The sequence below is a fragment of the Struthio camelus genome, chromosome 3 (genome assembly GCF_040807025.1).
Source record: "Struthio camelus isolate bStrCam1 chromosome 3, bStrCam1.hap1, whole genome shotgun sequence".
NCBI lineage: Eukaryota > Metazoa > Chordata > Aves > Struthioniformes > Struthionidae > Struthio > Struthio camelus.
The window spans coordinates 110,653,214-110,679,040 of record NC_090944.1 but is presented as its reverse complement, the minus strand read 5'-3'; the positions used below and the strand labels follow the sequence as shown (position 1 = coordinate 110,679,040).

Genomic DNA, 25,827 nt, shown 5'->3' with positions numbered 1-25,827 from the left:
AGACAAAGGAAGAAATCTCACTGAAGAAACAATAGAGAGAGAAGGAAACTGGTTTTCTAGTCGATAAGCAGAGAACATGTAGTGCCAGCCAGTGATGGATGTGCACTAATCAAATACTTGTCATGGACAAATACATCCATTATTTACATAGGTGCAATCTATACCCGCTTAACATTAGAGTAAGCTTTGTCAGACAAATACTAGCTCAAATGAGACCAGGCCAAATATCCCCTATGGGTTTAGCCTTTCTTAATCCTCCAAGATCTCATGCATAAAATAAGAGGGGGAGGGGGGGGAAGGGAAGAGTAAAGGAAAACTAAACATTTTCTAAAACTTAAAATGGCCCAGTTGCTAAATGTAGCTTGCAGTGTAAGTGCAATTGTGCTGGGTGGTCTGCAGAGCACTAAGCTTGCTGCACAGAACGGAATATTTTAAGAACAAAGCAGCAGAGTACTGAAGTGTTAGAAAAGATGAGCTTACATTAAAAAAAAAACAATCTGCTTTGTGAAGTCATACACAGAATGCAAAAGTTGGAAAAAAAAATAATAGCTTCCCTCACCTATTTATTTTAATCTGTTATGCTAAGGTCCTAATTTTTTTTAATGTATTTTGAGGATAAATATTAATCTTAACAGACCATCAACATTATGAAGCTTTAGTCTCTAGAACACAAGGCCATTGGGAAGCAGAGATCTATAGTCACTAAGCACAGTGGTTATAAAAGTCAAGAACTCAACAAGCCACTTTTGTTTCAGATATAATCAAAATGGTTGTGCACCCCAAGGGTAAAAGAGACACCTTGATCTCTGCCCTACAGTCCTGAGGGATTTGCAAGAATCTTACCAAGTCTTTGGACGCTGGATTTATTTTCTGTTCTAGTGGGTATAGACTGATATAATGATGCTGGGTGAAAAGTCTGTTCAGAAGAATTTTTCTACCTCCTTGCCATTGGATTGTTAGGACTAAGAAAAGGTTGTACCTACAGCTGTAAATATAAGGATTTCTTTCCTGAAATCATAACACATTATACTGTATTTTTCTTCTTTCTCATCAGAATTATGGGACACTGCCTGATAATAGCAACTGGCTACTTTTACCTGGAAATGGAGTTCACAAGATTTAGTCAGAAAAGATGCTATTGGAGAGGCATGCCTCTCAAAATGTAGAGGCAGATGCAAGAATATAGAATGATTCGCAACACCAAAATGATCCTTTTGTCTGTAGTTTTCAAAGTGCTTTGGAAAAGTAGGTACATATTGGGCTGTCTATACTGAGGGGAAATAAAGACAAGGAAGGGCAAGATGACAAAAATGTTAGCAGCATAGAACCCAAGTATCCTGACCCTCACACCGCTCTCCACCGTACACTTGATAGGGAGTATAGATTTTGAGAGAGAAAATGCAGATTCCCATGAACTGGCATTAGAAACAGCAGGCAGAAGCAGCAGGCAAAAACATGAGCTATTGTTCTTCTGGTGTAACTCTAAATGACATCCACTGCTTTTTACAGTGGTGCCCACTTCTACCACTGCCAACATCTCAGGCAGTCTTCCTCATAATTATGCTGCTAAGACAACCTCTGGTGCAATTCTTATGTAGAGATGCAACTCCTTTGTGCTAAGGCCCGATTCACATCTATTAGAGACCAAGATCTCCTGCACGCACTAATTGCTACCGGGAGCAGTCAAAATTTCCAGTGAGATAAATCCTGCTTTATTGCTAGTGTTTGTTTCCTGCAGCCCAACACAGGGCATCCAGCCTACATCAACACACTAGCACACAGGCTGCAGGTATGCTCAAGCCAGAAATTAGGCTCCCTCTTACAGTAAGGTCTCAATAGCTCCTCTGGTCCCAACAAGGCTCTGTGGAGAAGGCAGGCATGGTGGTCTCTGTCAGTTTCCAACATCCGTAAATCCTGCAATAAGCCAGTTCTCCCAAAACACATCAACCGAGTAACCCTTTATTAGGGCTGGCATGGACAATAACCTCTGTGAAAGCCAAAAGTCTCTCTATTACCAAGCAGATAATCATTGCCAAACGATGCACCAGTTACAACCACTATACACTATGTCTATAAGAGACACTAATAACTAACAACCCTCAAGGCCCATTTGAGCATGGGAGAAGGGGAAGAGGGGAAATAGTGCAACCTATTTTATACCAACTATCAATACAGCACTTCTGACTAGTAGAGAAATATTATAATCCTGCCAGTGGATGATAGATGCAAATCCATCACATCCATCTAGGAACTGCCATGTCAGAGAAATTACAAGATCACCTCATCTTGACATTGAAACAATAAAGGTTGAATATAAACTGTGATAACCACTACAGCATGTCCAAATGCAAATGCACCCAGTTCTAAGCCAACACCTAACCTTTCTACTTCTTTCAAAGGCAGCCAGTGGAAAACAGGGATGCAGCCTGTCTGTGTCCAGTAGAAAAAAAAAAACCATGCTGTTAAAACTCTATCCTAGTCATGCAGCAAAGACCAAGCATCATAAAGGCAAAAACAGCCATTATGCTTTGTGCGGTGACCTACATGAATTATTTTTTTAAAAGGGAAATTGGGAAGATGTCACAGAAGAACTTGGGGTGACAACAGGAAAGATTAAATCCTTACTAGGAGGCTAATCAGAGTTACATGCACTGTTTCTAAAAACTCTACAGAAGCCATAGGACAAATGATATTCCAGGACTACAGTCTGAAACTGGTCATTAACATACAAAACAAGAGTGATATATGAAGCAGGCTTCTCCTCAAGGAAGCCTTCCTATTGGAAGAGAATTAGTTCTCAGTTTCCTGCGCTGAAGGAGGAAAGTTGAAAGTCATGACAGAACCTCTTAGAGTAAGCAGACAAGAGCCAGAAAAGTAAGACAGAAAAATCAATTCTCAAAAGCTGTGCAGTGCCAAACAAAATCCAACGTCCCAGGTTAAGTAATTAGGAGATGAGGAAATTAATCATTTTGGGGCACAGCATACATAAGTTGAACTAGCTTTAGGAATAAATTACCTCAAGAATGGCGAAGCTGCCACTCTTAATGACATCTGGACAAACAGATAAAATGCTCCGGGGCAGAAACAGAGGCCTGGCAATTCCCAACCGATTAACATATGTTTGCCTATGTATAAAATTCCAGGATATACAAGGCAAGTATACATTGTAACACTTTTCAAGTGTGGAAAGTTTGTTTTGGAACTCAGAAACTTCTTTCCTTCATCTTTACAAATGATACGAGTTCATCTTAAGGAGCGTACCAGCATCTGTTGGAAATTCTGCCCAGGAGAAACATACAACGGTCAAGTGCTGAACATCACTTGCTATTTCGATAAAGGCTTTAAAGAGGGTGCAGTCACAAACGTCACATTCATAGGCCTGTCCACAACATGCATAGCACAGTGAAAGACTACCACACAGCATGAACGAAACTATTAGAAAAATGATGATTTTACATCAGACTTTTCAGGAAACAGATCTAATGGCTGAGGTAATGAAACAGCCTACCACCAGTGACTGATCCGTGTATTATCAAACAGTGTCACTAATGACCAATTATCTAATTAATAGAAGTTTTACCTCTATGAGCATCTCACGTATCACAATCAACCAAGATGTTTGCCCAGGTTGAAACCAAACGGGCAGCAGGATTCTCATGTTGCTATTATTAAATACAAATAGATGCTTAGATATCTATATTTAAATATGTAGACTATAAATATATAAAACGTGTATGCATGTGTAAACGAATACAGCCACACATACCACACACCAGCCCAGCTAAAACACAGGTAACTCTTTCATTTCTACAATTGCAAGATCAACAAACAACTTCGCAAGACTTGGAAGAGGGTGCAGCTTGCCTACTGAAATGTTGTGTTCCTGCAACTAACACTAGACTGCATGTTTTCCTTGAGGGAATATGTAAAGAGACAAAATATAAGGTTAATGCTAAGAATAACATGTTGAGGAAGCTGATAAATTTTAAATGGGAGGCCAGACCAATAACACTAAAAAACGCAGCAAGTGCGCTCTGTTTTTTAGCAACCAAATCTGTCTGGTGCAGGGAATCTCAGTCAGTATCTGCAAAGAAGTAATGCAAAGAAGTGCTGATGCACTTCCGCACATCTTAGACCAAATAATGGAATGAAATGCACCTTCCTTGCCCCACTAGATCACTTGCAACTAAAATAGAACATGCATAAGAGAGATATAAGACATCTATTTTATGGATATACTATAGCCATTAGCCAATTAAAATAGTTAAAGTAGCTCTCTTGCTGTAATGCAAGGATTTTAAAAAGGCCCACTGAAGACTACATATATGGAAAAGTGAATTTGGCAGCTCATTGTATTTAATAAGGGATTAGAAATGACCACTGAAGTTGCTGACCATCCACTTGCAGGTGTTATTAATCTGTTCCCAACAACTATTCCCATAATCCTGCCTGAATCAGAGTTGGCAAGGCAACAATAGCACACCAAAATGGGGCACGGTGGCAAGCGTGAACGAAGGAAGCCAGTTAACATGGGATACCTTTAGGGTATGTGGGACCAAAGACATAAGCAGGCCGAATTTGGCTGAAGGAAATGAATATAGTTGTGGTAGCAGGACATGAGAAGCAGCAGCCAGAGGCTGTACTACCTGTTGGGAGATGGATCACATGCGAGAGCGGAATGACAAGCCTTTCTCCACATTGCCTTCTGCTTGAATAACGACAAGAATCTTTCTGCTTGAATAAGGACAGATAGCATAGAAAAAGTTTACTATCTTGAACAGTTGGGACCAGATACACCATAAAGAAGCAGAGGTTCACCTCAGACAAACACCCCAAAGTTCAGTCTTTAACCAGCATTTCCCATTCCTCAGAGCTCAGTTGGAAGTCTCAGAAGAACCACGTTTCTCAAAGATTTCCAGCATCTTCTAATCCCAGAAATACCACAGCCACCAACCCAGGCACATAGCAAACTAGAAATGCATGTAATTTTAGGACAAAAAAAAAAAAAAAAGCCCAATATAACAGTTGAATTATTTAGCATTATTGGTGAAATGCCAACAGTATTTTGGAGCTTCATATACCACACAACTCCTAACTCTACCCTGAAGAGCCCACTGTTTGAGAGCATGCTTTCTCATTTCATGCAAGCAATCACATTTAGCAGATGTCACGCTATTTAGCAAATAAATTAAAACTCTTCTTTCTTACACCTCTCCAAATACCAGCTGCATAACTCTCATGCAGAGCAGATACAGAGAACCAGTTACAAGAGGTCTTAAAGATGAAGTAGAATGTTTTCTTGTCAACTCAAATCTGCCACTGCAATACAGTTTCAGACACTCTATTTCTTCCACACCCTAGTTCAAACATAAATACAAGAGGCCAGATGTACTGCTGATATTATGAAATACTAACAGTTGGATAAGAGAAGGATCCGTTTTTACAAACACTAGCATTCCACTAAGTTCTCCACCCATCCTAACTACTATGAAGTCAAGTTCAAAAGTCAAGATTTCCAGTTTTCAGAAGTTATAAAATTCCTTAAAAAAAAAAAAAAAAAGAAAGAAAGAAATCACATACTTACATATTTTGAGTAAAACAAACTTGATGGATCAAATCTAACACATCTAACTCAGTCTTTCCTCACAGGGCTTCCAAAAATCTCAGCTTCCCCCTCATAAATAGACCAGGGACCCACAGCAAAGGCAGGAATTGTAAACGTGGAAGATGAGTTCCCCAGCTTCCTGCTCTTCAGGGCATCCTGTAAGGCCCAGGCCAAGATGAGGTTCCCAGACTTCCTAGTCTCCCTCCTCACAAAGCTGAAAGCCACGGCACAGCAGCAACTGGGACTCGTAGACATATAGCTCTGTGCAAAACTGGAAGCTGCAAATCAGATGAGAGAGCAAAGAGGGAAGCAGAAAGATTCTTACCTTTATTCTACCCCCAAGCTCATCAGGCCAGATAGGTCTCTACAAAACATTCTGGACAACAAGCGTTTCCACCTGGACCTAATTGGGCTCGTTGAGAACAAACAAATTTAACAAGACTGAGTTCTGTTTGAACATTATAGTCCCTAGGAACAGTCTGATTTATAAAATAATGGGCCATTTGCATCATAAAAGTTAACGGTACTAAGAGGTTTGGGGTTATTAAACATTGTAGTGGATTATTTCTTGTATGTGGTACAAGGGAAAGGGGAAGTAAGTTGCATACCACAGTATTTACAATTTCCCCCACTCTTCTTGTAGCCAAGGCAACAAGGCTGCTTACATGTTGCGGTTTCTAACTTACAAGATGCTCTCCTCTGGTTGCATAATATTAGCACAATTATGAAATATTAAGTTCTGTCTTTTTTATGTTTTTGTAATCCTAACTGGCTGATTTTCACTGTACCTCTTTCTCCTTTTCTCCTGTTTGTCCTGTACTTAGAGGAAATACATTACCTGTAGTAGCATTTCCAAGACTCTCAGCATTTGCTTTTACCATCTGGATACAGCTATCAACTTGATCTCCATAAGTTACACACTGTTTAAGCATTTGTTCTTTCCAACAGTCTGTACAGTTGTGAGGTGAAAACACTCCATGTTATAAAGTGCTATTTAACAAATAAATAAACCGAAGAAACCAAATCAAGTCCTTCTCCTTTCATAGCTCCCACGTTAGCAAAGGACTGAGAATTTCCTATCATTAGTGTTTTTGCTCGTTCTCTCAGTATGCATTCCCCTGCTTGGATACCAAATTCCAGCCCAGGAAATAGCTTGACACAAGTGGAGCGTCACACCTGGAACCAGGTTCCCTCATTTTAGGACCAAGAGGTAAGCAGAATAGCAGTCTGCACTTGGGAGATTACCAGCTTCTGAAGACCTTAGGAAGCTCATCTGGGACTCCTGTTACACACTATGGTAAGAACTATGGCCAGCTGAGTTCATACAGCCCCTACCAAACATGCTAGGCAATTTATAATAGAACATTAACTATGGGATTAAGTTTCCAATGTCAGAGACTGCAGAAGTGGTCTCTGCAATGCCCAATAACATTTCTGAGTAAAACAATTAAATCAGTGAAGCCCCAGGCAAAGTTCCCTTTACATTATCAATAGCTTCCCCAGAAGAAAAATTGAGCTATACTAAAGACTCATTCTGAGTAAAGTTGCTCCTTACTCCCGTGTACTTCCTGCCTTTCTACTGATTTTAATGAAATATACACCCTTTCTCCTGGCCTGAGAACTTACTGCTAAACTGAAGTTTAGCCTTCAGTGCCTTCTCATGGATCCCCCTTTTGCAAATGGGAGGAGTACGGGGGGGGGGGGGGGGGAGCGGGCACTGGTCATTACGTTCCTTCCTTGCCTCTGATGTGCGGGAGTAACATCCGCAAGTATCCTGCAAAGGCCTGAGCAGGGTCTCGCCCCTCTTGGCTGTAATGTCTCAGAAGGGTCTCCTCCAAATCAAATCCTAACCATACTCTGAGTCAAACTCTCTCAATTTCATGTGAGGAAATACAGATGGGAGGAAAAACACATTCTGTTGCCTACCATTGCTCTCCTGCAAGGGCCCTCTGATTACAGGCCATATGTCTGCGAGAGCAAGAGCTTTTGATGATACAGTGACATACACTTAGGTATCACTTTTCAGGATGTGAAACTTATGCTGGTATTTGGAAGTTCTGGAATGTTTTAATAATACGCATTTTAAGAAGTGAAATAGGAACTATTTTGAGTAGCCAAGAAAGGTCATGACTTGATGTTTGTGTTGAAACTAGCCCAGAGCTGTGCACCAGTATCAGGGGTTCCGGCTTTTCCGGGCTTCTAGGGCTATCCTCCTTCGGTATCATTTCCACAATCTCCCGAGCTGCACTCCCCAGAATGCAAAACAGCCAAACTGCAACAAAATGTTCAGGTTTTGTTCTAGAAAGCTTAACACAGTTTGCTGCATGAGACTTTGCCTCCCCCTGTTCCCTGGACATTATTTGATACATCCTGGGATTTCAACTGAGTGTACATAAAAAAACAAAAAACAAACAAACAAACAACCCCCCCCCACAAACATAACTAAGGATGTGGTTTCACAGTCAGTTCAAATCAATATAAAATTGCACTGATGCTGAAAGAGGAGGTCCTAGCCATACGTTATTCACATACTCCAACCCTACCTCATGTTTTCGTTCCAAAACCAGGAGGCCATGGGATGAGTTCAGATAGGAGCACTAATCTAACAGAAAACAAAGTCTTGTCTTTTTAGAGGTAATGTTCATTTGGATTGGCAAATCTCTGCATTCCTCAGCTAAAGTGACCTTTTAAAAAAGTATTTGTTAACAGTCAATTCATTTGCTAAGATTTACAACATACTATTCAGTCCTATTAACACAATAGCATACATTCTGTATCAAACCCTCTCTGTTTATGCTGTTGTGCCACTTCTCCAGCAAAGCCAAATTGCATCCAACATTAAGAAACAACTTGCGCCCATACGGGTATAGATGCATGATAGGCACAAACTAACCTAAGGTTCTGCTGCCCCCGAAACGGATATCTTGCCCTTCCCTTTGACCCACTTCTGCCATTTCCATTGCACTGGCTTTAGCAACCAGGCAGCAACAAGGTGCCTGATCAGCTCACTAACCCTCGCAAGACTGGTACCTGGAAGTTCCTGACCATTCACCTTGCTTTTTGGGGTGGATATGCCAATTGGGCGAGCAGAAGGGAGATGTGCATGTGCATTTTGCAGACCCTGTGACAGGAGAGGAGAAAAAGGAGTGCAATGCATAATGAAAAAGGCCACCCAAAAAAAAAAAAAAAAGGCACTTAGAACTATGTAGGGAGTAACTAAAAGGAGAGAGACTATGTTTGTTTGTACCACGGTACAAGGTTTTATAAGTGAAAGAGATGAAGTTACATTAAAAAACAAGCTTTTATTTTGACATCAGAATAGTCATTTGTCAAAGATGTGATAATGATTAGCATTAGACATACTCCAAGGAAAAAAGGTAATGTCAGACTAGGACAGCAGAAACCTTCAACGGGGTATGCTCAGTAAACTATGAAATCTAAGTTTAGGTTCTCTTGATCCAGCAGAGTTTTCAAAGCCTGTTGCAACAGTCACCCCACTTTTCTGCTGGTTTTGCAGGTCAGGCAGAGCCCCACATACATGTCCTTGAAGTTCAGCTCATAAGACTTTCTGCGATGGTTTCCACGTACGGCTAAATCTGGTATTTTGCAAGATTATCCGTAGGTAGGACTAAGCATTGGTGGAAGCAAAAGGTGTGAGTAAATATACATGAAAATATCCTGTTAAATCCTTGTGGAGCCAAAGTAATGCATGAGTCGATGTAGATTCCTTTTCTCTCACATTCCTCCTCCATGCTCAAGGGAAAGGTAACCCTCCACCCAATATCATTTGCTGGATAAGGGCCTTTACTAAGACAAGAAAGCCCAATTTCAGATTTGACAACATTTAGGAGACTCAGCGCTCCACATGCACCACTCCAGCCAGCAAGCGCTCTGAGAACACTATCGAAGTCAGATCTGCTTATCATGTGTAGGCCATCATAGCTGAAATTTCAAAGTAATTACAAATCAAGGAAAAAAACTTTTATTCATGGAAGAGTTAGAAGTGTGGGAGGGGGGATCGCATATATATATGTGTCTGTGGATACTAGAAAACCTTAATAATCATAAAAGTCAGTTCTCGGTGCTTCTCTGCAAAGAGGGAAGGGTTTTCATACTGCTGTTCAGTTCCCTTTGCATACAGCGCATCCAGCATTTATGCACAGTTGAAGGCTAATCAAGATCTCATGAGTTACCAGGCCTCTTACCGTTATTGAATTTCCCTCCAGTTCTTATCTTGAGTAGCTATTATGATTCCAGGTATTCAAGTGAACGTCATTCAGGAAAGATAAGGTAATAATCCATTGGTACAGGACTCTTGTATTTAGATTTCAGCATATCTATCCTGCTGTTTATGTTATTAACCATGGGAGAAAAAAGGGGTTTTAAATTACCCTGTACTTCCTTCTCGAATGCTGTACAGAAAAGAAATTATTCAGCAGATGTCATTTATCCCTCCTCAGCAACAGAGAAGAGATTAGTCAGGGTAATTTTGCCTGTTTTCCTCAGGAATGCCAATTTTGGGGGGGAGATCACCCCAAAATGCCTCCATTTACACATCCATTATACCTCTTTGAAAGCAGAGATGAAGTTACTTGTATCTGCTTGATTAAGCTTTCAGAAGACATCTCGCCTTAGAGGCAAGCTCCTCTAGACTTCAAGGGAGGAATCGTATTCCTTCACCCTCCTCTCCAAATATTTCTTAATATTAGTAAAAGAAATTAGACATGTAAATCAATGTTCTTCAGTACATAGGCTATGCTATGATAATTACACAACCTACAAAATCTATGCTAGCTGACAAGTGTTTCCTTTCTCATTCGGAACTTCTCTGAGGATGCAGACCTTTGCGACACAGCCATCATCTCATTTCCGGTAAACAAGACCAAGTAACTAGTCAGGGATATATTGACATTAATCAAGCTTTATTTTGATTTCAGCCTTATATTAAATGTCAGTGTCTTTTCAGAGGGCTGAGAAACACTCAAGCTCCATGTCAGCCATTCATGTTACGATTGTAGAAAAAAAGTTTTAAAAAGGCATGCCAAGACTTTCCCAAAGAACTGTGGAGGAAACGGTGTTCCTCCAAACTCAGCAAAAACCACACAGGACAGACAAGCCAATCTCTGAGCTTGCTGCTGTGGCCTGTGGGTCCTCCATCCTGCCTCCTCTCCTGGACACAGGACTCTACCACCTCCCTTGCACTGGTTCTGCAGTTCGTCAGACTCCTTACTGAGCTGATCCAACTCCAACCCAGCAAAAAAATACCATTTTTCCCTATCTGCCTCATTAATAAAACACACCAACCCCCAGGCAGGTGCAGCGAGCGCCAGCGCTGGCATTGGGCAAGCTGTCCTTTTTGGTGGCAGTGAACCAATCGCTCAGCCCCAGCCACGTCCTATCACCTGCGTCAACACGGTGAAGCGCGTCTGACGCAGCAGTGACCCAAACTGGCTCGATCGAGGGGTCAGTACATGCCGGGAAGCAGCAAACTCTCTCACTGGGAGTGGAGAAACAGCTCTCTTCTAGTGAGGCCGAACTGCTACATCACTTCGGGTCGGTCATCCTGACTGTCTGCTGCCGTCTTCAGCAGATGAGCACTTACCAGTCTTGCATTTGGGATACTGCTGCCTCCAGCCGCCAAGTCTGCCCCTTCCTGGGAGGTTACCAACCAGCTGCAGGGTTGGCAGAAGGGAAGATTTAACTGTCCTTCCGCTGCAACAAAGTGGAAAGCCCTGTACCTTGCCTTAAACCACTCAGGAATGTGAACTTCAGGGGAAGCATCAGAAAGTGAAGTTTCAGTTTTCAGAGCTGAAGTACTGCCAACTTCTCTAAGCTCAACAGTCAAAACCTGAAACATCCTATCTGATCACTGACAGAGCACCACCACAGGAAGCTCTTTAAAGTAGCATTCGCGCTCAAGGTTAGCCTGAAAAGACAAACCATACAATTTAAAAAATATAGCACAGTCCCTTAGCTTTAATATTATTATAGCAAAATGACAAAATGAAAGTAAGTGTGCCGTGATCGTAAATACAAATAAATCTCGGGCCTTTTTTGAAAATGAGATTCAGGTGCACACAATGTACGCAATTTTTTAAAAATTAAGCCACACGCTCCAGCATGTATTGAAAGACTGAATAGATGAGATCAGATGGGATGGTGAAGGGACAGATGGCAGGAGGGGAATCATTTCTTTTTCAAAGACTTGCACTGGACATTTAAATGGTTTTCTGGAAAAGATTCATTCCACCCATCTATTAACCACTGAGTTTTGGGTTTGCAGTGTCCTGCACTGTGGAATATACTGAAAAGAAGAACAGTCTGCAGTCTTCTAACTCCTCCAGTGGTGATGTGCCCTTTTTTGCAAGTTAGACAGGTCGTGTTGTAAGTTCGAGCACCTACACGTGAACTGGGGGTAAATCATAAAAAAAAAAAAAAAAATCAGCTTAAGCCTGACCATGATATACTGAGTGAAAAGCAGCGTGCCTGTGCTTCCTGGCACACTGCTGGGAGTATTTTCAGTGTTGCGCAATCCACTCAGACGTGCGCCGAAACAGGTTTAATTTTTCCAGTACCCTGTGTCAGGCAGCAAAACCCAAAGCCTAGAAAAAGTAAAAGCACTTGAATCACTGCACGCCCACTCCACCTGAAGAAGGCAAACTGAAAAACCCAAATAAAAGCCCCTGGAAATTGAGAGGACTAGAAACTAAAATCAAAACAGTTCATCTGAAACATGTGAATATCCCATAACGACCATACTAAAGACCTGTCCAATCAATTCTTTTTTCAAGATCTGTATCGTTAGGCTTATTTCTGTAAGTTTAAGTAAGTGTTTGCTGCAATTTCTTTCAAAGATTATCAGCTGAAGCAAGCAGGCAAGACTCGGTCCTAGCCAATAATGACCAGTAAAATCCCTGTTTTCCTGATTCCCCCAAATCATTTTAAGGGCCCCAAACGTTTAAAAGAAGTATCTGAAAATTAATGTGCGATAGCAGAGACCAGGCTTAGAGTTCCGTGTTAATTCAAAGATCTTGAAGAAAAACAGTTTATTTTTATGCGGAGTGTATTGATTTATTGCAAGGTATCAGGAAATTCCTGAATGGTCTGACCAGCTTTACATGCGTCGTTGAAATTCGAAAGGAAAGCTACAGAACTTCTGCGTGAATCAACAACATAAGTCATCAGTTTAAAGGTTAACATTGGATTGTGCGGCACAAGAAACAGACGCTCTATCTTCCCAGTTCAAGGACTTCTAGTTTGCTGAACAGCGGCACATAACATCGAAACAGACTGTTTTGAAATACACTTTTGCAGAGATATAAACAAAATACGGTACACGACTGGCCTCAGAATATCACTGACGCTGGGAAGGATACAGAGCTGCTTAGGCCCTGCTTTCCCCACATGCGAGCACACACCCATCTTCTGGCAGACTTCCACAAACTGTTACCCTTGCTTTCCTGGCAGCATTTCCAACACACACACACACAAGATGCTGGAATTAACACCCGTGCAGTTGTGTTTAACGCGGAACAGCTGCTGCAAAACTTGCAGGGTTCTTATTCCAACCAGGAAACACCAAACCGAACCGCCGTGACTCACATTAAGATCCTGTTTAATGAACAGAAAAACAGTATAAAAGACGAAAGTATTGAGCCGACGGAATACAGCTGCCCTAGATCAGTGAAATTCAGCAATAAATAATGTTCTTATCTACTTTGGAAAGAGAAAGGCAGGCTCGGGGGAAGAGCTGGGCAAGGGACAGAAGCGAACAAGCATACCTAAGGAAGGAGGAAAATGCGAAACTAAGTGAACGGTGCGCACCCCTCGTTTATGCAGTTTTAGTTTGACAATTAGTTTCAAAACCAGAAAATGAGCTATTAAGACGCTAGCTTAGACCCCAGCTAAACTAACAGCTACTCTTTGTTCCTGCTCCTGAGCAGCAAAACACGGGAGAACGTCCTTCTCCTCGCAGACGTGACAGCCGCGCTGCACTGGGGGCGCACTGGGAGTCCTAGGTGCTGCGCAAGCAGCCCCAGGAAGGAGGGGGAAAAAAACCACCCAAGTTTCTCCAGAAATTAGCTGGGGAATAAAGGAAACCACTCTGAGCAAACAAATCAAACTAATACATAAAAAAGGATGATTGCTGTAGCTGGACTGAGTTGCCGTATACTGCTTACATTTGTTTTAATTTTAAACTGAGAGTCAGTCCAAGGTTTGTTACACAAACATATGGCAGCGGTATTACATTCTACCTCGTATTTATAGAAAGTACTGCGGCACTCCAGACAGTACAGAGATGCCATAACGTTAACAACATTTATTATTAGTATGACAAAAGAACAAAAATAAGCCTGTAGAAATCATGATTTAGAGCTTAAGAGACGGATTGGAATAAAGAACGGATTTTATGGAGTTATCGTTTTAAAAATTCCTCCAGTATCAACAAACACACGATCCACGGGCCACCGAGCATTTTGTTATATAAATATATCCTCAGAAAGGTAATTTGTTTAAAAACCCAAGCCCGGACAACAGCTCGAAACATCTGAGGTTAGCGCGAGGGCCACCGGCAGAGCCCTGCTGACGAGCGCTACAGCAGAAGTCTGCATTCCTTCAACCCAAGAGGAACAAAGCTTTCGGGACAAAGGGCGAACTTTAATTATGCCTTTTTATTACCCAAACTGCCATTTCCTCCTGATCCCAAGCAAGCACTGAAGGCTCATGGCACGTTAACACCGCCCCCCCCCCATAAGCCGTGTTATTGATGAATGCCATTAGTAGGTTTTTCCATTCCAGCTGTTGAGACCCAAGCAGCAGAGGTTTGGGCCCCCGCCCTCTTCCGAAAAAGCGGGACGGGGACAGGGCTGGCGCTGCCCCCAGAAGCTTCTGGAAGAGCCTGGGAGCTGCGGCCGGAGGAGGGGGGGGGGGGGCACGGCCCAAACTGGTTAATGGGTAATTAGGCACGTTTCTGAGGGGGTGGGAGCGGGGTGGGGGGAACGGGCCGCTAGCAAAAAACACGCGGTGCCTTGCCAGCACGCCGCCCCCAGGTCGAAGGGTGGTGCGGTGCGTTTTGTTTGTGTTTTTGGTTTGGCTTTTTTTTTTTTTTTCCAAAAAAATTTTATTGGGAGAACTACAAAACATTTACAGTACAAAGTTTACAGTCTCACACAATTTGTAGTGAACTGACTCCCGAAAAATATATTACAACTCAAGTTGACTTATGCTTTAGTTACATTCAAAACATACTTCTGTTAAAGTAGTCCAAAAGAGTACATAGTGCTCAATCTGTACCTATGTACAAACAAAACTAAGCTACTGCTCATTCATCCACCGTCCAGGAAAGTTTTGGAAAACTCCTGACTTTCTACATAAGAAAAAAAAAAATTACAAGTTTTGGAATTCAGTTAAACAAGATATGTTTCTGTACTGTATAAAGTTTCAGATCCAAAGATGGCCTCCGTTCTTATAAAATAAAAAGTGGTGAGATTTTGTTGTAGTTAAAACCCATCCCTACATTCAAATCATCTCAAGCATTAGGAAAAATACTTATTTGGTTGAGAAATATTTAAGGCAAGCATGGACCCTCAAGAAGGCACTGTGAGACGTAATACTGGGACCCCCAATTATTGCTACATACTTTGAGATTATATCACAGTGTGATTGGTGGAGTTAGGCAACAAAAATACTTTTTGGTTACTTTAAACAAGTTTGAATTAGGTTTGCCACTTTGAAGTCTGATTGCTAAGTAAGTCTTTTTTTTTTTTTTTTTTCATTTGCTTTTCAACTCGGACGGGCTACAACCATTTACATTCTAAAAAAACCCATAGAAATTCCTCAAACTACTTCCACAGCATCGAGACCGATTTCTGTAAAGAAACCATGCAATCTTTCAGATTTACGTAAACAAGGAAAGAAATTAATGAAATAAATATTACATACAATCTCTTAAATTAAGAATTTTACTCATTTACAATAAAATAACCAAGTGAAGTTACAAAAAGGCATATATTACTGTGAAAAGAACACACTCCACATTTCGCCGATTAATAATGGCAATCATAATTTAAACATAATAAAAGAATATATATCTATTGCTTTTCATCATACCCGATAAATACAGTATGAACAAATTACCAATGTATACTTTTCACAAGATAATAAATAAGTTAAATAGTTTCATATTGAGTTGTGTGCAGTGACTCATTCATGCAATCAACTCAAACAGCTAAAAAAAATTAAAAAAAATCAGCAGTTATTCTCCAACAATTACAAACTAAACTCAGTTGAGTGCTTCCAAATAAAGCAACAACAAAAAAAATTGTTCTAAGCCAAACATCCACTAAGTGGTGGCAATGGAACCAATATTAAACTTTGGAATGAAGGTTTTAGCATTTGTTATAATAATAATATATAGATATATAAAAAAGAAGGTTGTTATCAAGGCATATTCTTGGCAGGATGTTGGATTTCTCTTTTTAAAAGCTTATAGGTTTAGTATGTTCTGTGGTTTTTTATTTAGATTGGATTGAAAGACAAACTACTTAGTAACTTATTTTTGTGTCTGAAGATTTGGAGGAGCTTGAAAGGCAGAACTCGGGCTCCCCAGATTGTATGTTGCTTTCTGGTGGTGTCTTTTTCTAATGCTTTTTTTTTTTTTTTTAAACACACAGATGGAATGGCTGCTGCTGGTGCATATTATAACTTGTCTCCAAAGAAGAACAACAACAACAAAAAACCCAAAACAAAAATCCCCTTCTTCCAAGGTCTCTCTATAAAAATAGGTTTGTTCAGTTCATGTCATTTGCCCTTTTGCAAAAATCCTTTTTTTTTTTTGTTTTGTTCAGCTCTCGGTGTGTACGTACACGTATATTTATATATATATAAAAAAAAAAAAACGCGACAACAAGAAGCCCCACTTTCTTCGCTCGTTCACTTACTTGCTCGGCAGCCGGGGGCGGGCGGCAGCGGAGGGCCGGGCTCCGCGGCGCGGCGCGGCTCCGCGGCTGGCCCGGCCGCCGCCCGCCGCCCGCCGCCCTAGTCGTCGGAGATGGAGAGGCGGCTGAAGATGGGCAGGCGGCGGCCCGAGTCCAGGCTGGGCGACTCGGAGCCGCTGAGGCTGCCGGAGCTGAGCGAGCCGCTCAGGTAGCTCTCGCGGTCGGAGAGGGAGTCCGGCGGGCTCGGCGGCGCGTCGAAGACGGGCGACTCGGAGAGGCGGCGCAGGGGCTGGAAGCTGAAGGGCGGCGAGGCGGGGGGCGGCGGGCAGCCCCCGCCCGGCGCCGCCGCCGCCGCCTGCTGCTGGCAGCGGTAGTAGGCGGCGGCGGCGGCGGCCGCGGCGGCGGCGGCGGCGCTGGCGGCGAAGTTCTGCGTGTGGATGGCGAGCGGGGCGATGAGGCTGCCCAGCTCCTGGCCCGAGAAGGCGAAGGCGTTGTTGGCGCAGGGCGGCGAGAGCAGCTCCTCGCAGTAGGAGGCGGAGGCGGGCGGCGGCGGCGTGCGCGACCCGCCGGGGCTCTCCAGCAGCGCGGCGTCCAGGCGGCCGCCGGGCTGCTGCTGCGGCGGCGGCGGCGGCTGCGGCGGCGGCTGCGCGGCGCCGTGCGGGTGGTGGTGGTGGTGCTGCTGCTGGTGCTGGTGGTGGGCCGAGAAGCCGGAGAAGCTCAGGCTGTGATGCAGCTTGGGCCGCTCGCCGCCGCGCTGGTGCCCGAAGGCGGCGCCGCCGCCGCCGCCCAGCGGGTGGTCGCGGGGGGCGAAGGCGCGCAGGTCGCCGGTGCTGCCGGCGGCGTGGTGCGGCGGCGGCGGGTGCTGGTGGTGGTGATGGTGGTGGTGGTGGTGGTGGTGCGGCCCGGCGGCGGCGGCGGGGGAGGCGGCGGCGGCGGTGCCGGCGCCGGGCGCGGGGCGGCGCTCGTCGGCGTTGTGGATGAAGTGGCAGCGCGGGCCGTAGGGGCAGAAGCCGATGGTGTGGAAGGTGCGGCAGAGCTCGGTCTTGTACTTGGGGTGGCGGGTGAGGCTGCGCAGCTCGTGGAAGCCGTGGGCGAACTGGCACTTCTCGCCGTACTTGCAGGCGCCGCTCTCCTCGAAGGGGCGGCACAGCTCCGTCTTGTAGCGCGTCGAGTTGATGGGGGCGCCGCCGCCGCCGCCGCCCGAGCCGCCCCCCTTGCCGGCCGCCGCCGCCGCCTGCTGCTGCTGGAGCTGCTGCATGAGGTGCTGGCTGCGCTCGCCATTCTCGCTGAAGGAGCGGTCCCGGAACTTGTTCTCCTTGTTGAGCAAGGCGGTGGGGCTGCTGCTCCCGCCTCCGCCGCCGCCGCTGCCCGTCTCCTTCAAGCTGCCGAACGAGGAAGAGGAGGAGGAGGAAGAGGAGGAAGAGCTGGAGCCGGTGGGGCTGGGGAACTTGGAGCTGTTGGCCAGAGCCTGCAGGTTGCTGGTCGAGTGCCTCCGCAGAAATCCCGGCGCGAAGCTGGAGCTGGGGGAGGTCACCGGGGTGCCCACTGCCTTCTTGTCCAGCATGCTGCTCAGGTTGGTCAGGGACTTCTCGGTCTGGGAGCGGGAGGGGGGGAGGAGGAGGAGGAGGGGGGCGACATGGGGTAGAGAACAGAGATAGGGGGAAAAGAGAGAGAGAGGGTTTGCAGGACGACCGCCAGCCGCGCGGCGGCTCCGCGGGACACCGCGCTGCTCCGCGCCCGCAGCGCCGCCTTCTCGAGACCCGAAACGCCGAAACTAGGCGTTTTCTGCAGCCCGCGCGTTAGGGAGAGTCAGGGGTTAAGACACGTCTCAAGGCTTCGCAGCATAACTCTTGAGAAGTCCTTCTCAGCTGTGCAACGCTGGTGGGCGAGAGCCTGCGAGCGGCTCAAGCCGTTTGCAGCTTCCCCCCCCCCCCAAAAAAAAAAGCAACAAGAAAAAAAAAAAGCAAAAAACAAGACCACACGCACCCTATCGCGCGGGCGCAGAGCGCCTCTCCCAAGTTTCCGGAGCGCACGGTGTTACCCGAGCGGGTCGGGCGCCCTCTCCGCGGCCGCGCGCGCTGCCTGCGGCTGTCACGGCTCTCCCCCCGCCGAGCGCGGCACCCCCGGCCCGGCCCGGCCCCACCGCGGCCCCCCGCCCCGCGGCGCCGGGCCCTGCCCTACCTTGCACAAGAAATCAATGTCGTAGAAGGCAGATAAAAGTGTCGTAGACATTTCTAGATCCTGTAATGGTCGGAAATGCAGGAAGGACCGAAAGATCCCGCTCTCCTCGGAGGGTTTGGAAAAGCCACGACTAGGCGGGAGGGGCGGGGGGGAAGGGAGGGAGGGAGGGAAGGAGGAGAAGGGGGCCTGCTGGCGTGAGATCCGAAAATGGTCCCGTCTCGTTCCCGGCACGGCTGGGACGGCGGGTGCCCGGCCAAGGCGGCGACCGCGGCTGCAGGGCAGCGAGCGAACTGCTGGAACTCGGCGGCGCCCCGCGCCGCCCCCATATAAACGCCGCCGCCGCCGCCGCGCCGCGCCGCGCCGCCCGCCCGCCCGGCCCCGCGCCGCGCCGCGCCGCCCCCCGCCCCGCCCCGCGCCCCATTGGGCGCCGCCAATTTTTTCGGAGTGGCCGGGAGCGGCCTCGCAGCGCGGGAAGGGGCCGCGCGGGGCGGGGGGGGGGGAAAAGGGCTGTTGGCGCGCGGGGGCTGCGCGCAGCAGCGCGCAGGCTTGGTGCAAAGCGGCCTGCGCAGAAAACCTCCGCGTAAGTGCTTTCTGGCGTGCGCGGGAACACATTGACTTAGGCTGCCGGGGGGGGGGGGGGTGGAAGGAAAAAACAACAACAACAGCAACAAAAAAACCACCACACCCGGTACTACCAACGTGCAAAAAAGAGTTGGCCCTTCTTATCCGAGCAGAGAAATCGTTTCCCTTAAGACGCCTCTGCGAGCCATGTACGTTTCTTTTGTTGCAAGCAGCGTGAGTTACAGTCACTGACTTGGCCATGTGAACCCGCTGCCGCTGAGCCGGGCTGGGAGCGCCGCAAAATGGAAGAGGCGCTGCAGCGCCTGGCAGGGAAACGGGACACCTCTTCCTCCCTCCCCCCCTCCCTCCCCACCGAAAATAAACTTTTGCCACGTAATTGGTTTCAAACAAAGGTTTGAAGTCCCGGTGCGACTGGCGGGACGGCTGTTTGCAGTGTGCGCGGCTGCTGAGGTGTGACTTTCCAACACTTGGGGCTTTCCCCCCTTGCTTTTAGGGGGGATATTTTTTTGGGGGGGGGGCAGGCGGGCAGCAAACAGAGCCGAGGAGGCATTAACCCCGCCGCGGCCGGCTGCTGCGCGCCCGCACGGGCCGGCCCTCCCCCCCCCGCCCCCCGCGCACACAGAGACTGCGCCGCCCCCCCCGCTGGGGGCCCCCGCGCCGGCCGCGCTGCCCAGCGCCGCGCCAGCGCCGCCGCCGCCCCCGCGCTGATAAGGCGGCACAAAACACGACGTGGGAAAGGCGGCGCGGGCCGCGGTTTGGCACCTCCCGTGCCCGCGTTTGCTCAACGCCGCGACAAATGGACGGGGAACGTGGACGGACGTGTAAAGTTTTATGGCTGCAAAGCCAGCAGAGGCGTTTGATCCTCTTTAGTTTCTGAGCCGGGATGTCAAGCTCTGGAAATCCAAGGGTGCAAATCTGACCACGTCAGCAGGAAACTTGCGCTTTGAAAGCGCATTTGCAAAGGAAAGCAACTTCAATGGGGTTTTATTAGAACATTTTGCGTTGGGTTTTTCACACTAGTGGTTTTTTTTTTTTTTTGGCTCTTCCCCCTCTCGTAACGCAGCTCACGCTCCCATTTGGTTCCTTGGCCTCCTCCCGGGGGGGCGGGGGGGGGGGCCGCCCTGCCGCCGCCCGGCCCGGCCCAGCCTGCACCTCCGGCGGCTGCAGCCACCGAAGCGGCGAGCCCGGCCTGCAGCCTGAGTGCTCAGCTCGGAAATAAAAACGGGAAAAGGCACGAGGGAAAAAGCGCACTGGCCCAAGCCGAATTTCTGTCTTGTCTCCCGGCCCCTCATGTCGGCGCGTCCCGCGCTCGCTGCAGCGCGTTTGCAGGCGCGAGGGTCGGCGCTGCTTTCCGCCTTGCAGCTCACGACCGCCAAACCGCATTGCTAAGCTGGAAGCGACATGCCGACACCTAGCCCTGTTATTTAGTTATTTAGGGATATGCCACCCCCTAGTGCCCCAAACCAGCAAGGGCAGCCCCGCTACGGAAAGCAGCGGTTCGGTTTCGGAGGAGTTTCCAAAACAAGTTAAATTCCTCCTTTGCCTCCTCCAGCCCGGTGGAAACGTTACAGTTACTTACCGCTAACAACGCACTATCCCTCAAACGGGAAACCGTCGGCAAGTGAGATTAGTATACGTGCACTTAATAATGTGCATATTTTTCATAACCTCCTCCCCTGCCCGCTTTGATTTGCTTGCGGACCGATCCGAGATCAAACTGTTCCCCCTCCTAAACATCTTTCTAAGGTCTGAAAGCATCGCCTTCAGCGCAGATCTGACCCTCTACGTTAACAGTCTCAGTAAACAGTTTACGATAATCATGCAAGGAGCAATGTGTAATCATCATTTGCAGAAACACTTGGATAAATTGACTTTGATCAAACATACTACAGATAAGTACTCTGGTATAAGACTTTGCTAACCCTCTTCTACAATTTCTGTTTAAGGTTTAAAGGTTCCTGATTCAGTAGTTATACAGTAACTCAAGTCAGCAGCAGTGAGGGGGTGAAATGTATGTGCGCTACTATAAATTTTTTTTATTTGCTCTCTATAAACTAAGGAGGGATTACATAGCTTTTAGTGGCATTCTACAAACATGATAAGGAAGACTGAATGTTCACGTTACTCGGTTTACCAATTAACCAAGGCTTCAAGGCTTCACAAAGTTACTCAAGTTTTACGATCACTGTGGATCTACTACGGTGCTGTTCTGTGTCTGCAGTTGTTGATACTGCATGTTTACATTTTAAATTCTATCCAATAAAAAATGCGGTAATACTAGACAGTCTTACGCTAACCACTGAAATGACCAAGGTCACACAGCTGCACCATCATTTTGGTACTATATGCAGTTCTACTTGTATTGTACTGTAACAATTGTTGTTACACAAGTTTAAAAATTTTGGGAAAGGTGTGGTAAACTGGCAGCTGCTAACTGTACAGTTCTTGACTATTCTTAAAAGTGGCTTTCAGATATAATCTGAGCTATTTTTTTCCCCAGGAGCTCAAAACAGATGCAAACAGTAATTTGTAGACTAAATCACAATGTGGCTTATTTACATTGCATAAAATAACTTCAATGAAACATCTTTTCATCTCAGATTCTAACATTTTCACCTATTAAATTTGCATGTTTATTGTAAATTATTTACACAAGTCATCCTACTCTCTATAAAATTCAGAGATTCATTTCAATTTTCGTTCATAACTTTTGTGTACTTGTGACTTAGTCTTGCAGTTTTCAAATACTCCTTAAGCCTAATTTAGAAGCCCAACTTGGTTTACAGCAGACACTCATTTTAACTCAAGAATTAATAAGGAAGCAGGTAACTCGCACTACAAAATTTCAGGTAACATCGTCAGAAGAGGATTGCAACTTTACATTGAAAATTAAGCTATAAATTGAGAAGAAAAAGAACGTGGGTTTGGACAGTACCATTGTATAGCGCTGTGTTGTACTGCCACCTAATGGACATAAGCAGCACTACAAAAAGAAACTACCATGCTGATGGCAGGAGGCCTTTTGTTGCATTATCTATCGACCATGTGATAGGTACTAGTGAGCTACATCGTCATTAAGATTTACAGCTAAACTGTATTAATATGTAATTATGCATGATAAAACTGAAACTAAACAATCTTTTATTGGACATAACTCTGTTACTTTTCCAAGGAGGCTAAAACAACAATATATATTAACTTAAATCTTTTGTTTTGGCTATGACAAGATGTGATAGAACCAGGTATAAAGTCATAGCCCTTGATTAAAAGAACACAATGCATCCTTTTAAAATAAATATTTATTTTTGACATCTCATTTTCATATTGGAACCACATTTCAGTTCTCGGAAAAATAAATTTACAAAGCACAAACTTTTTTTTTTGCATTCAGACAATTAAATTGTTGGGCACCAAAAGGAATTTAACACAGCTTTTACCTGAGAGCTTTTTACAGAGTATCCATACAGAATCTCAAGATTCTCAGGAAAGGGAGAGCGGTAGCACAGTATCACTTGTACATTTCCAGTGGCCTAATTCTGTTGTCTTTCCTCTTCTGAGTAGGAACTGCTTGGAGAGCAAGGTGTTTTGAAAGGAAGGATGAAACTATTTTGTTCTAAATGGAACAGCTGCTTTGTTCAGAACACAGTGGTCTTCATTTGAGAGCTATTTCATAAAAATAGTTACTCGATTTACAGGAAAAACAGGCACATACAAGCGTAAAATAATGCTGTTTCCATCTGCAAAACAAGGTTACTATCAAAGTGAGGATCCTTGCCTTCTTCCGGAGAAGAATGCAGTAGAATTTAAAAGGTAGGCTAAAATTTGTCAAGGGCAAAGAAAGAAGCCAAGGTGTTTTTTTTCTTTTCTCTTAGTAACAAAAATAAAATTAAAACTTACCCCATTCACTTAGTAATTACTGTTCTACATATTGAAAGGAGACAACAAAATTAAGTGTATCCCAGTATTAAAATACAGGAGGTAAAACATGGGATAAAACGTAACAGAACTGCAGGTGGCCTGTACCTGGATGAATGGAAAATTTTAAGTTTAGTTGCTTTGCCTCCTACAGTAGCTGCAATAAGCCATGCTCATCTGAATGAAATCAGCAAATGCATTTAAAAGGAATAGTCTCCCACAGCACATCTGACAAAAAAAATCACTGGACTCATATATGGAAAATGTGTTTTTAGCGTGTACTACTGAAGGTCTACTGGAGCCATTAGAGCCATCTCTCATTCCTTAAACATCCTCAGAAGTCAACCCCCCACCACGTGCAGCTCCCTGTGGATGAGCTCTTAGTAATTTACTTCTCCAGATTTTTGTTTTGGCAAATATCATCAGGCTTGAGCAAATTTAATATTTTAAGGCAGACAGATATTCTTTCATTTTGAATAGCCAATCTTGTGAATTCTACGGTTTTGGAAAATTCTGGAGTTGGCGGTAGCGCTCTAAGAAGGTGTGCAACAAGCCGGGCTTGGTCCATTGCTGTTCTTGATAGTTGGTTAAATTCTCCTTGATCTGCTAAAGTTAGATGATTCACTGATATAAGCTGTAAAAGATGTTTACTAAGTTGTCTGACATGAGTCAGCTTCTCTGCCCAAAAGTTCACTTCCCCTTTATCAAACAGGTAATCATCTTCTTCCTTAACCAAAAGAAGAACAACGGTGATTAGAAAGTGACTTGTGGTCTTGATAATAATGAGAAAATTGTAAAGTACATGAAGTAATATAGAGAGAGAAATAAGTAGAACAGAAAATGTCATGCAAACAGTTTCTTTCTACTGAATATAAAAAGTAAAAATTCATATGCATCATTTTTCCAAGGCTTGAAAAAACAAAATATGAAGTTTCCTGCTATGCCAATGAAATTTACCTTCAAAAATCATGCATTTAATGCTATAACTCTTGGGAAACAGTGGAAGCAACTAGTGGTCCTAATCTTTAACATGGGCTTGCCTTCCACTGTGAAACTGTCTTACATTACACAGTGATCTCTAACTAGTATGGTAATTTGCTATATCATGGAGTTTTTTGAATGGATTAAATGAAACAGGGAAATTATATCAGTCAGTGATACATCAAAGAGGCACACCTAAACCACAACCTTAAGAAAAGTTTCATAGTATATTACATGGGTTATATCAATTGTCAATGAACTTCTCAAAGACATAGCTGTTCCTGATACTTCCTGTTTACTTTCTAGCATTATACTGCTTTTTGCAGTCTTTTCAAGGTCAAGATAGCACAGTGGTATATACAGTATTACGTTTTACAGGCCTACCATGGTAAAGTTTTCTTTATGTAACTAGTCCCTCTGAAGACAATGACTTATGAAACCAAGGCTGTTTCATGTGCTGTACAGTACTAGTCATATGGAAGACAGCACAAAGTTACCAAATATTTAAATGAAGTCTCTGGAAAAGCAAACACTTGGGAGAACACTGTTCTTGAACGTTAGATGTGCCTGGCACTCACAACAACAGTTTAAATCAAAGAAAAGCAATCATCTGCAATAATACTGAAAGCAATTGGTTACAACCTTGAAACGCTTCAGTCAACAATGATATGTTAAGTAACTCTTATTTCAATTTTTTTTTTTCCTCCAAATTTTAATGCTGACATTGCCGGGCCTCAGAGATCAGACTCTATTTATTTATTCTTAATACGCTACTGTCCATGTGAATTTTTATTTTAAATTGAAGTACAGTTAATACTGGAGTAATGATCTTCCAGAACAGCTTAATCAGATTAGATATTTCGTTCTCTTCCTAACACAGGAGCGCAGAAATATAGCAACTCCAGTACGAGAAAACAACCGACTGTTGAAATTACCAGAGCTGAAGTCTCCAAATCTCTTCTCAGATCATTGTCTCCCAGTAGCCATTCCAGCAAGACTGGTATCCCAGCACGGATTTCCCCCCATAGCTGAAGCAGCTCACACAGTATGCCAAATGCTAAATCCAGGGCCACTGGAGCGTTCACTATCCTAAATGCAAACTCTGTTGAGAGAAAATACAAACAACAATATATATAGCAGGACTGAAAAAAAAAAACCAGCACAAAAATGATGTCACGAATACAAATACTGAATTTACACAAACACATTTAGAATGATGAATTATACTGCAAACAAGTTGGACAAATGTTTATTTCTCTGCCATCTGGGGTCCTTCCTTTTTCAGTTCTGAAATAATACATGAAGCACCTGAAACACTGATACTTAATATTTTCCCCTGCACATGTAGTGCTGTTCATTAATATGGATTCAGGTATACAAAAATGTCCGTTTCAAGCATCTCCAGAGGCAGTCCTGACACTATTACATAGCGACTATGCCAAGTTGCAGATAGGCCTTAAATTTGATTTGATGATACACTGGACGCCAAAACCTACAGCATACTATATGCTTTCAAAGCACTGGGATATAAACCATTATTTGTTTTGTGCAGAATCTCTCTCTCTCTCGAAAGATGCACATATTCGCACACAGACGTAAAGAGAGATCAAGCACACAACAGGCTTA

The 25,827-nt window shown here is 44.7% G+C and overlaps 2 protein-coding genes across 4 annotated transcripts in view; both read right to left on the bottom strand.

Moving 5' to 3' along the window:
* The window catches only part of ZFP36L2 (ZFP36 ring finger protein like 2), a 186,440-nt gene extending 167,386 nt beyond the window's left edge, over positions 1–19,054 (bottom strand). For both annotated transcript variants that reach the window (XM_068939673.1, XM_068939675.1), the window contains exons 1-2: positions 18,724–19,054; positions 11,208–18,136 (exon numbers count right to left, since the gene is read on the bottom strand). In XM_068939673.1, coding sequence (XP_068795774.1) covers positions 16,643–18,136; positions 18,724–18,774 — 1,545 coding nt within the window. In that variant the 5' untranslated portion in view covers positions 18,775–19,054 and the 3' untranslated portion in view covers positions 11,208–16,642. The remainder of the gene's footprint in view (positions 1–11,207; positions 18,137–18,723) is intronic.
* A 3,532-nt stretch (positions 19,055–22,586) lies between these two features.
* Positions 22,587–25,827, bottom strand: part of THADA (THADA armadillo repeat containing) — a 180,128-nt gene continuing 176,887 nt past the window's right edge. For both annotated transcript variants that reach the window (XM_068939662.1, XM_068939663.1), the window contains 2 exons: positions 25,137–25,303; positions 22,587–23,947 (listed from right to left, as the gene is read on the bottom strand). In XM_068939662.1, the coding sequence (XP_068795763.1) occupies positions 23,609–23,947; positions 25,137–25,303 (506 nt within the window). In that variant the 3' untranslated portion in view covers positions 22,587–23,608. The remainder of the gene's footprint in view (positions 23,948–25,136; positions 25,304–25,827) is intronic.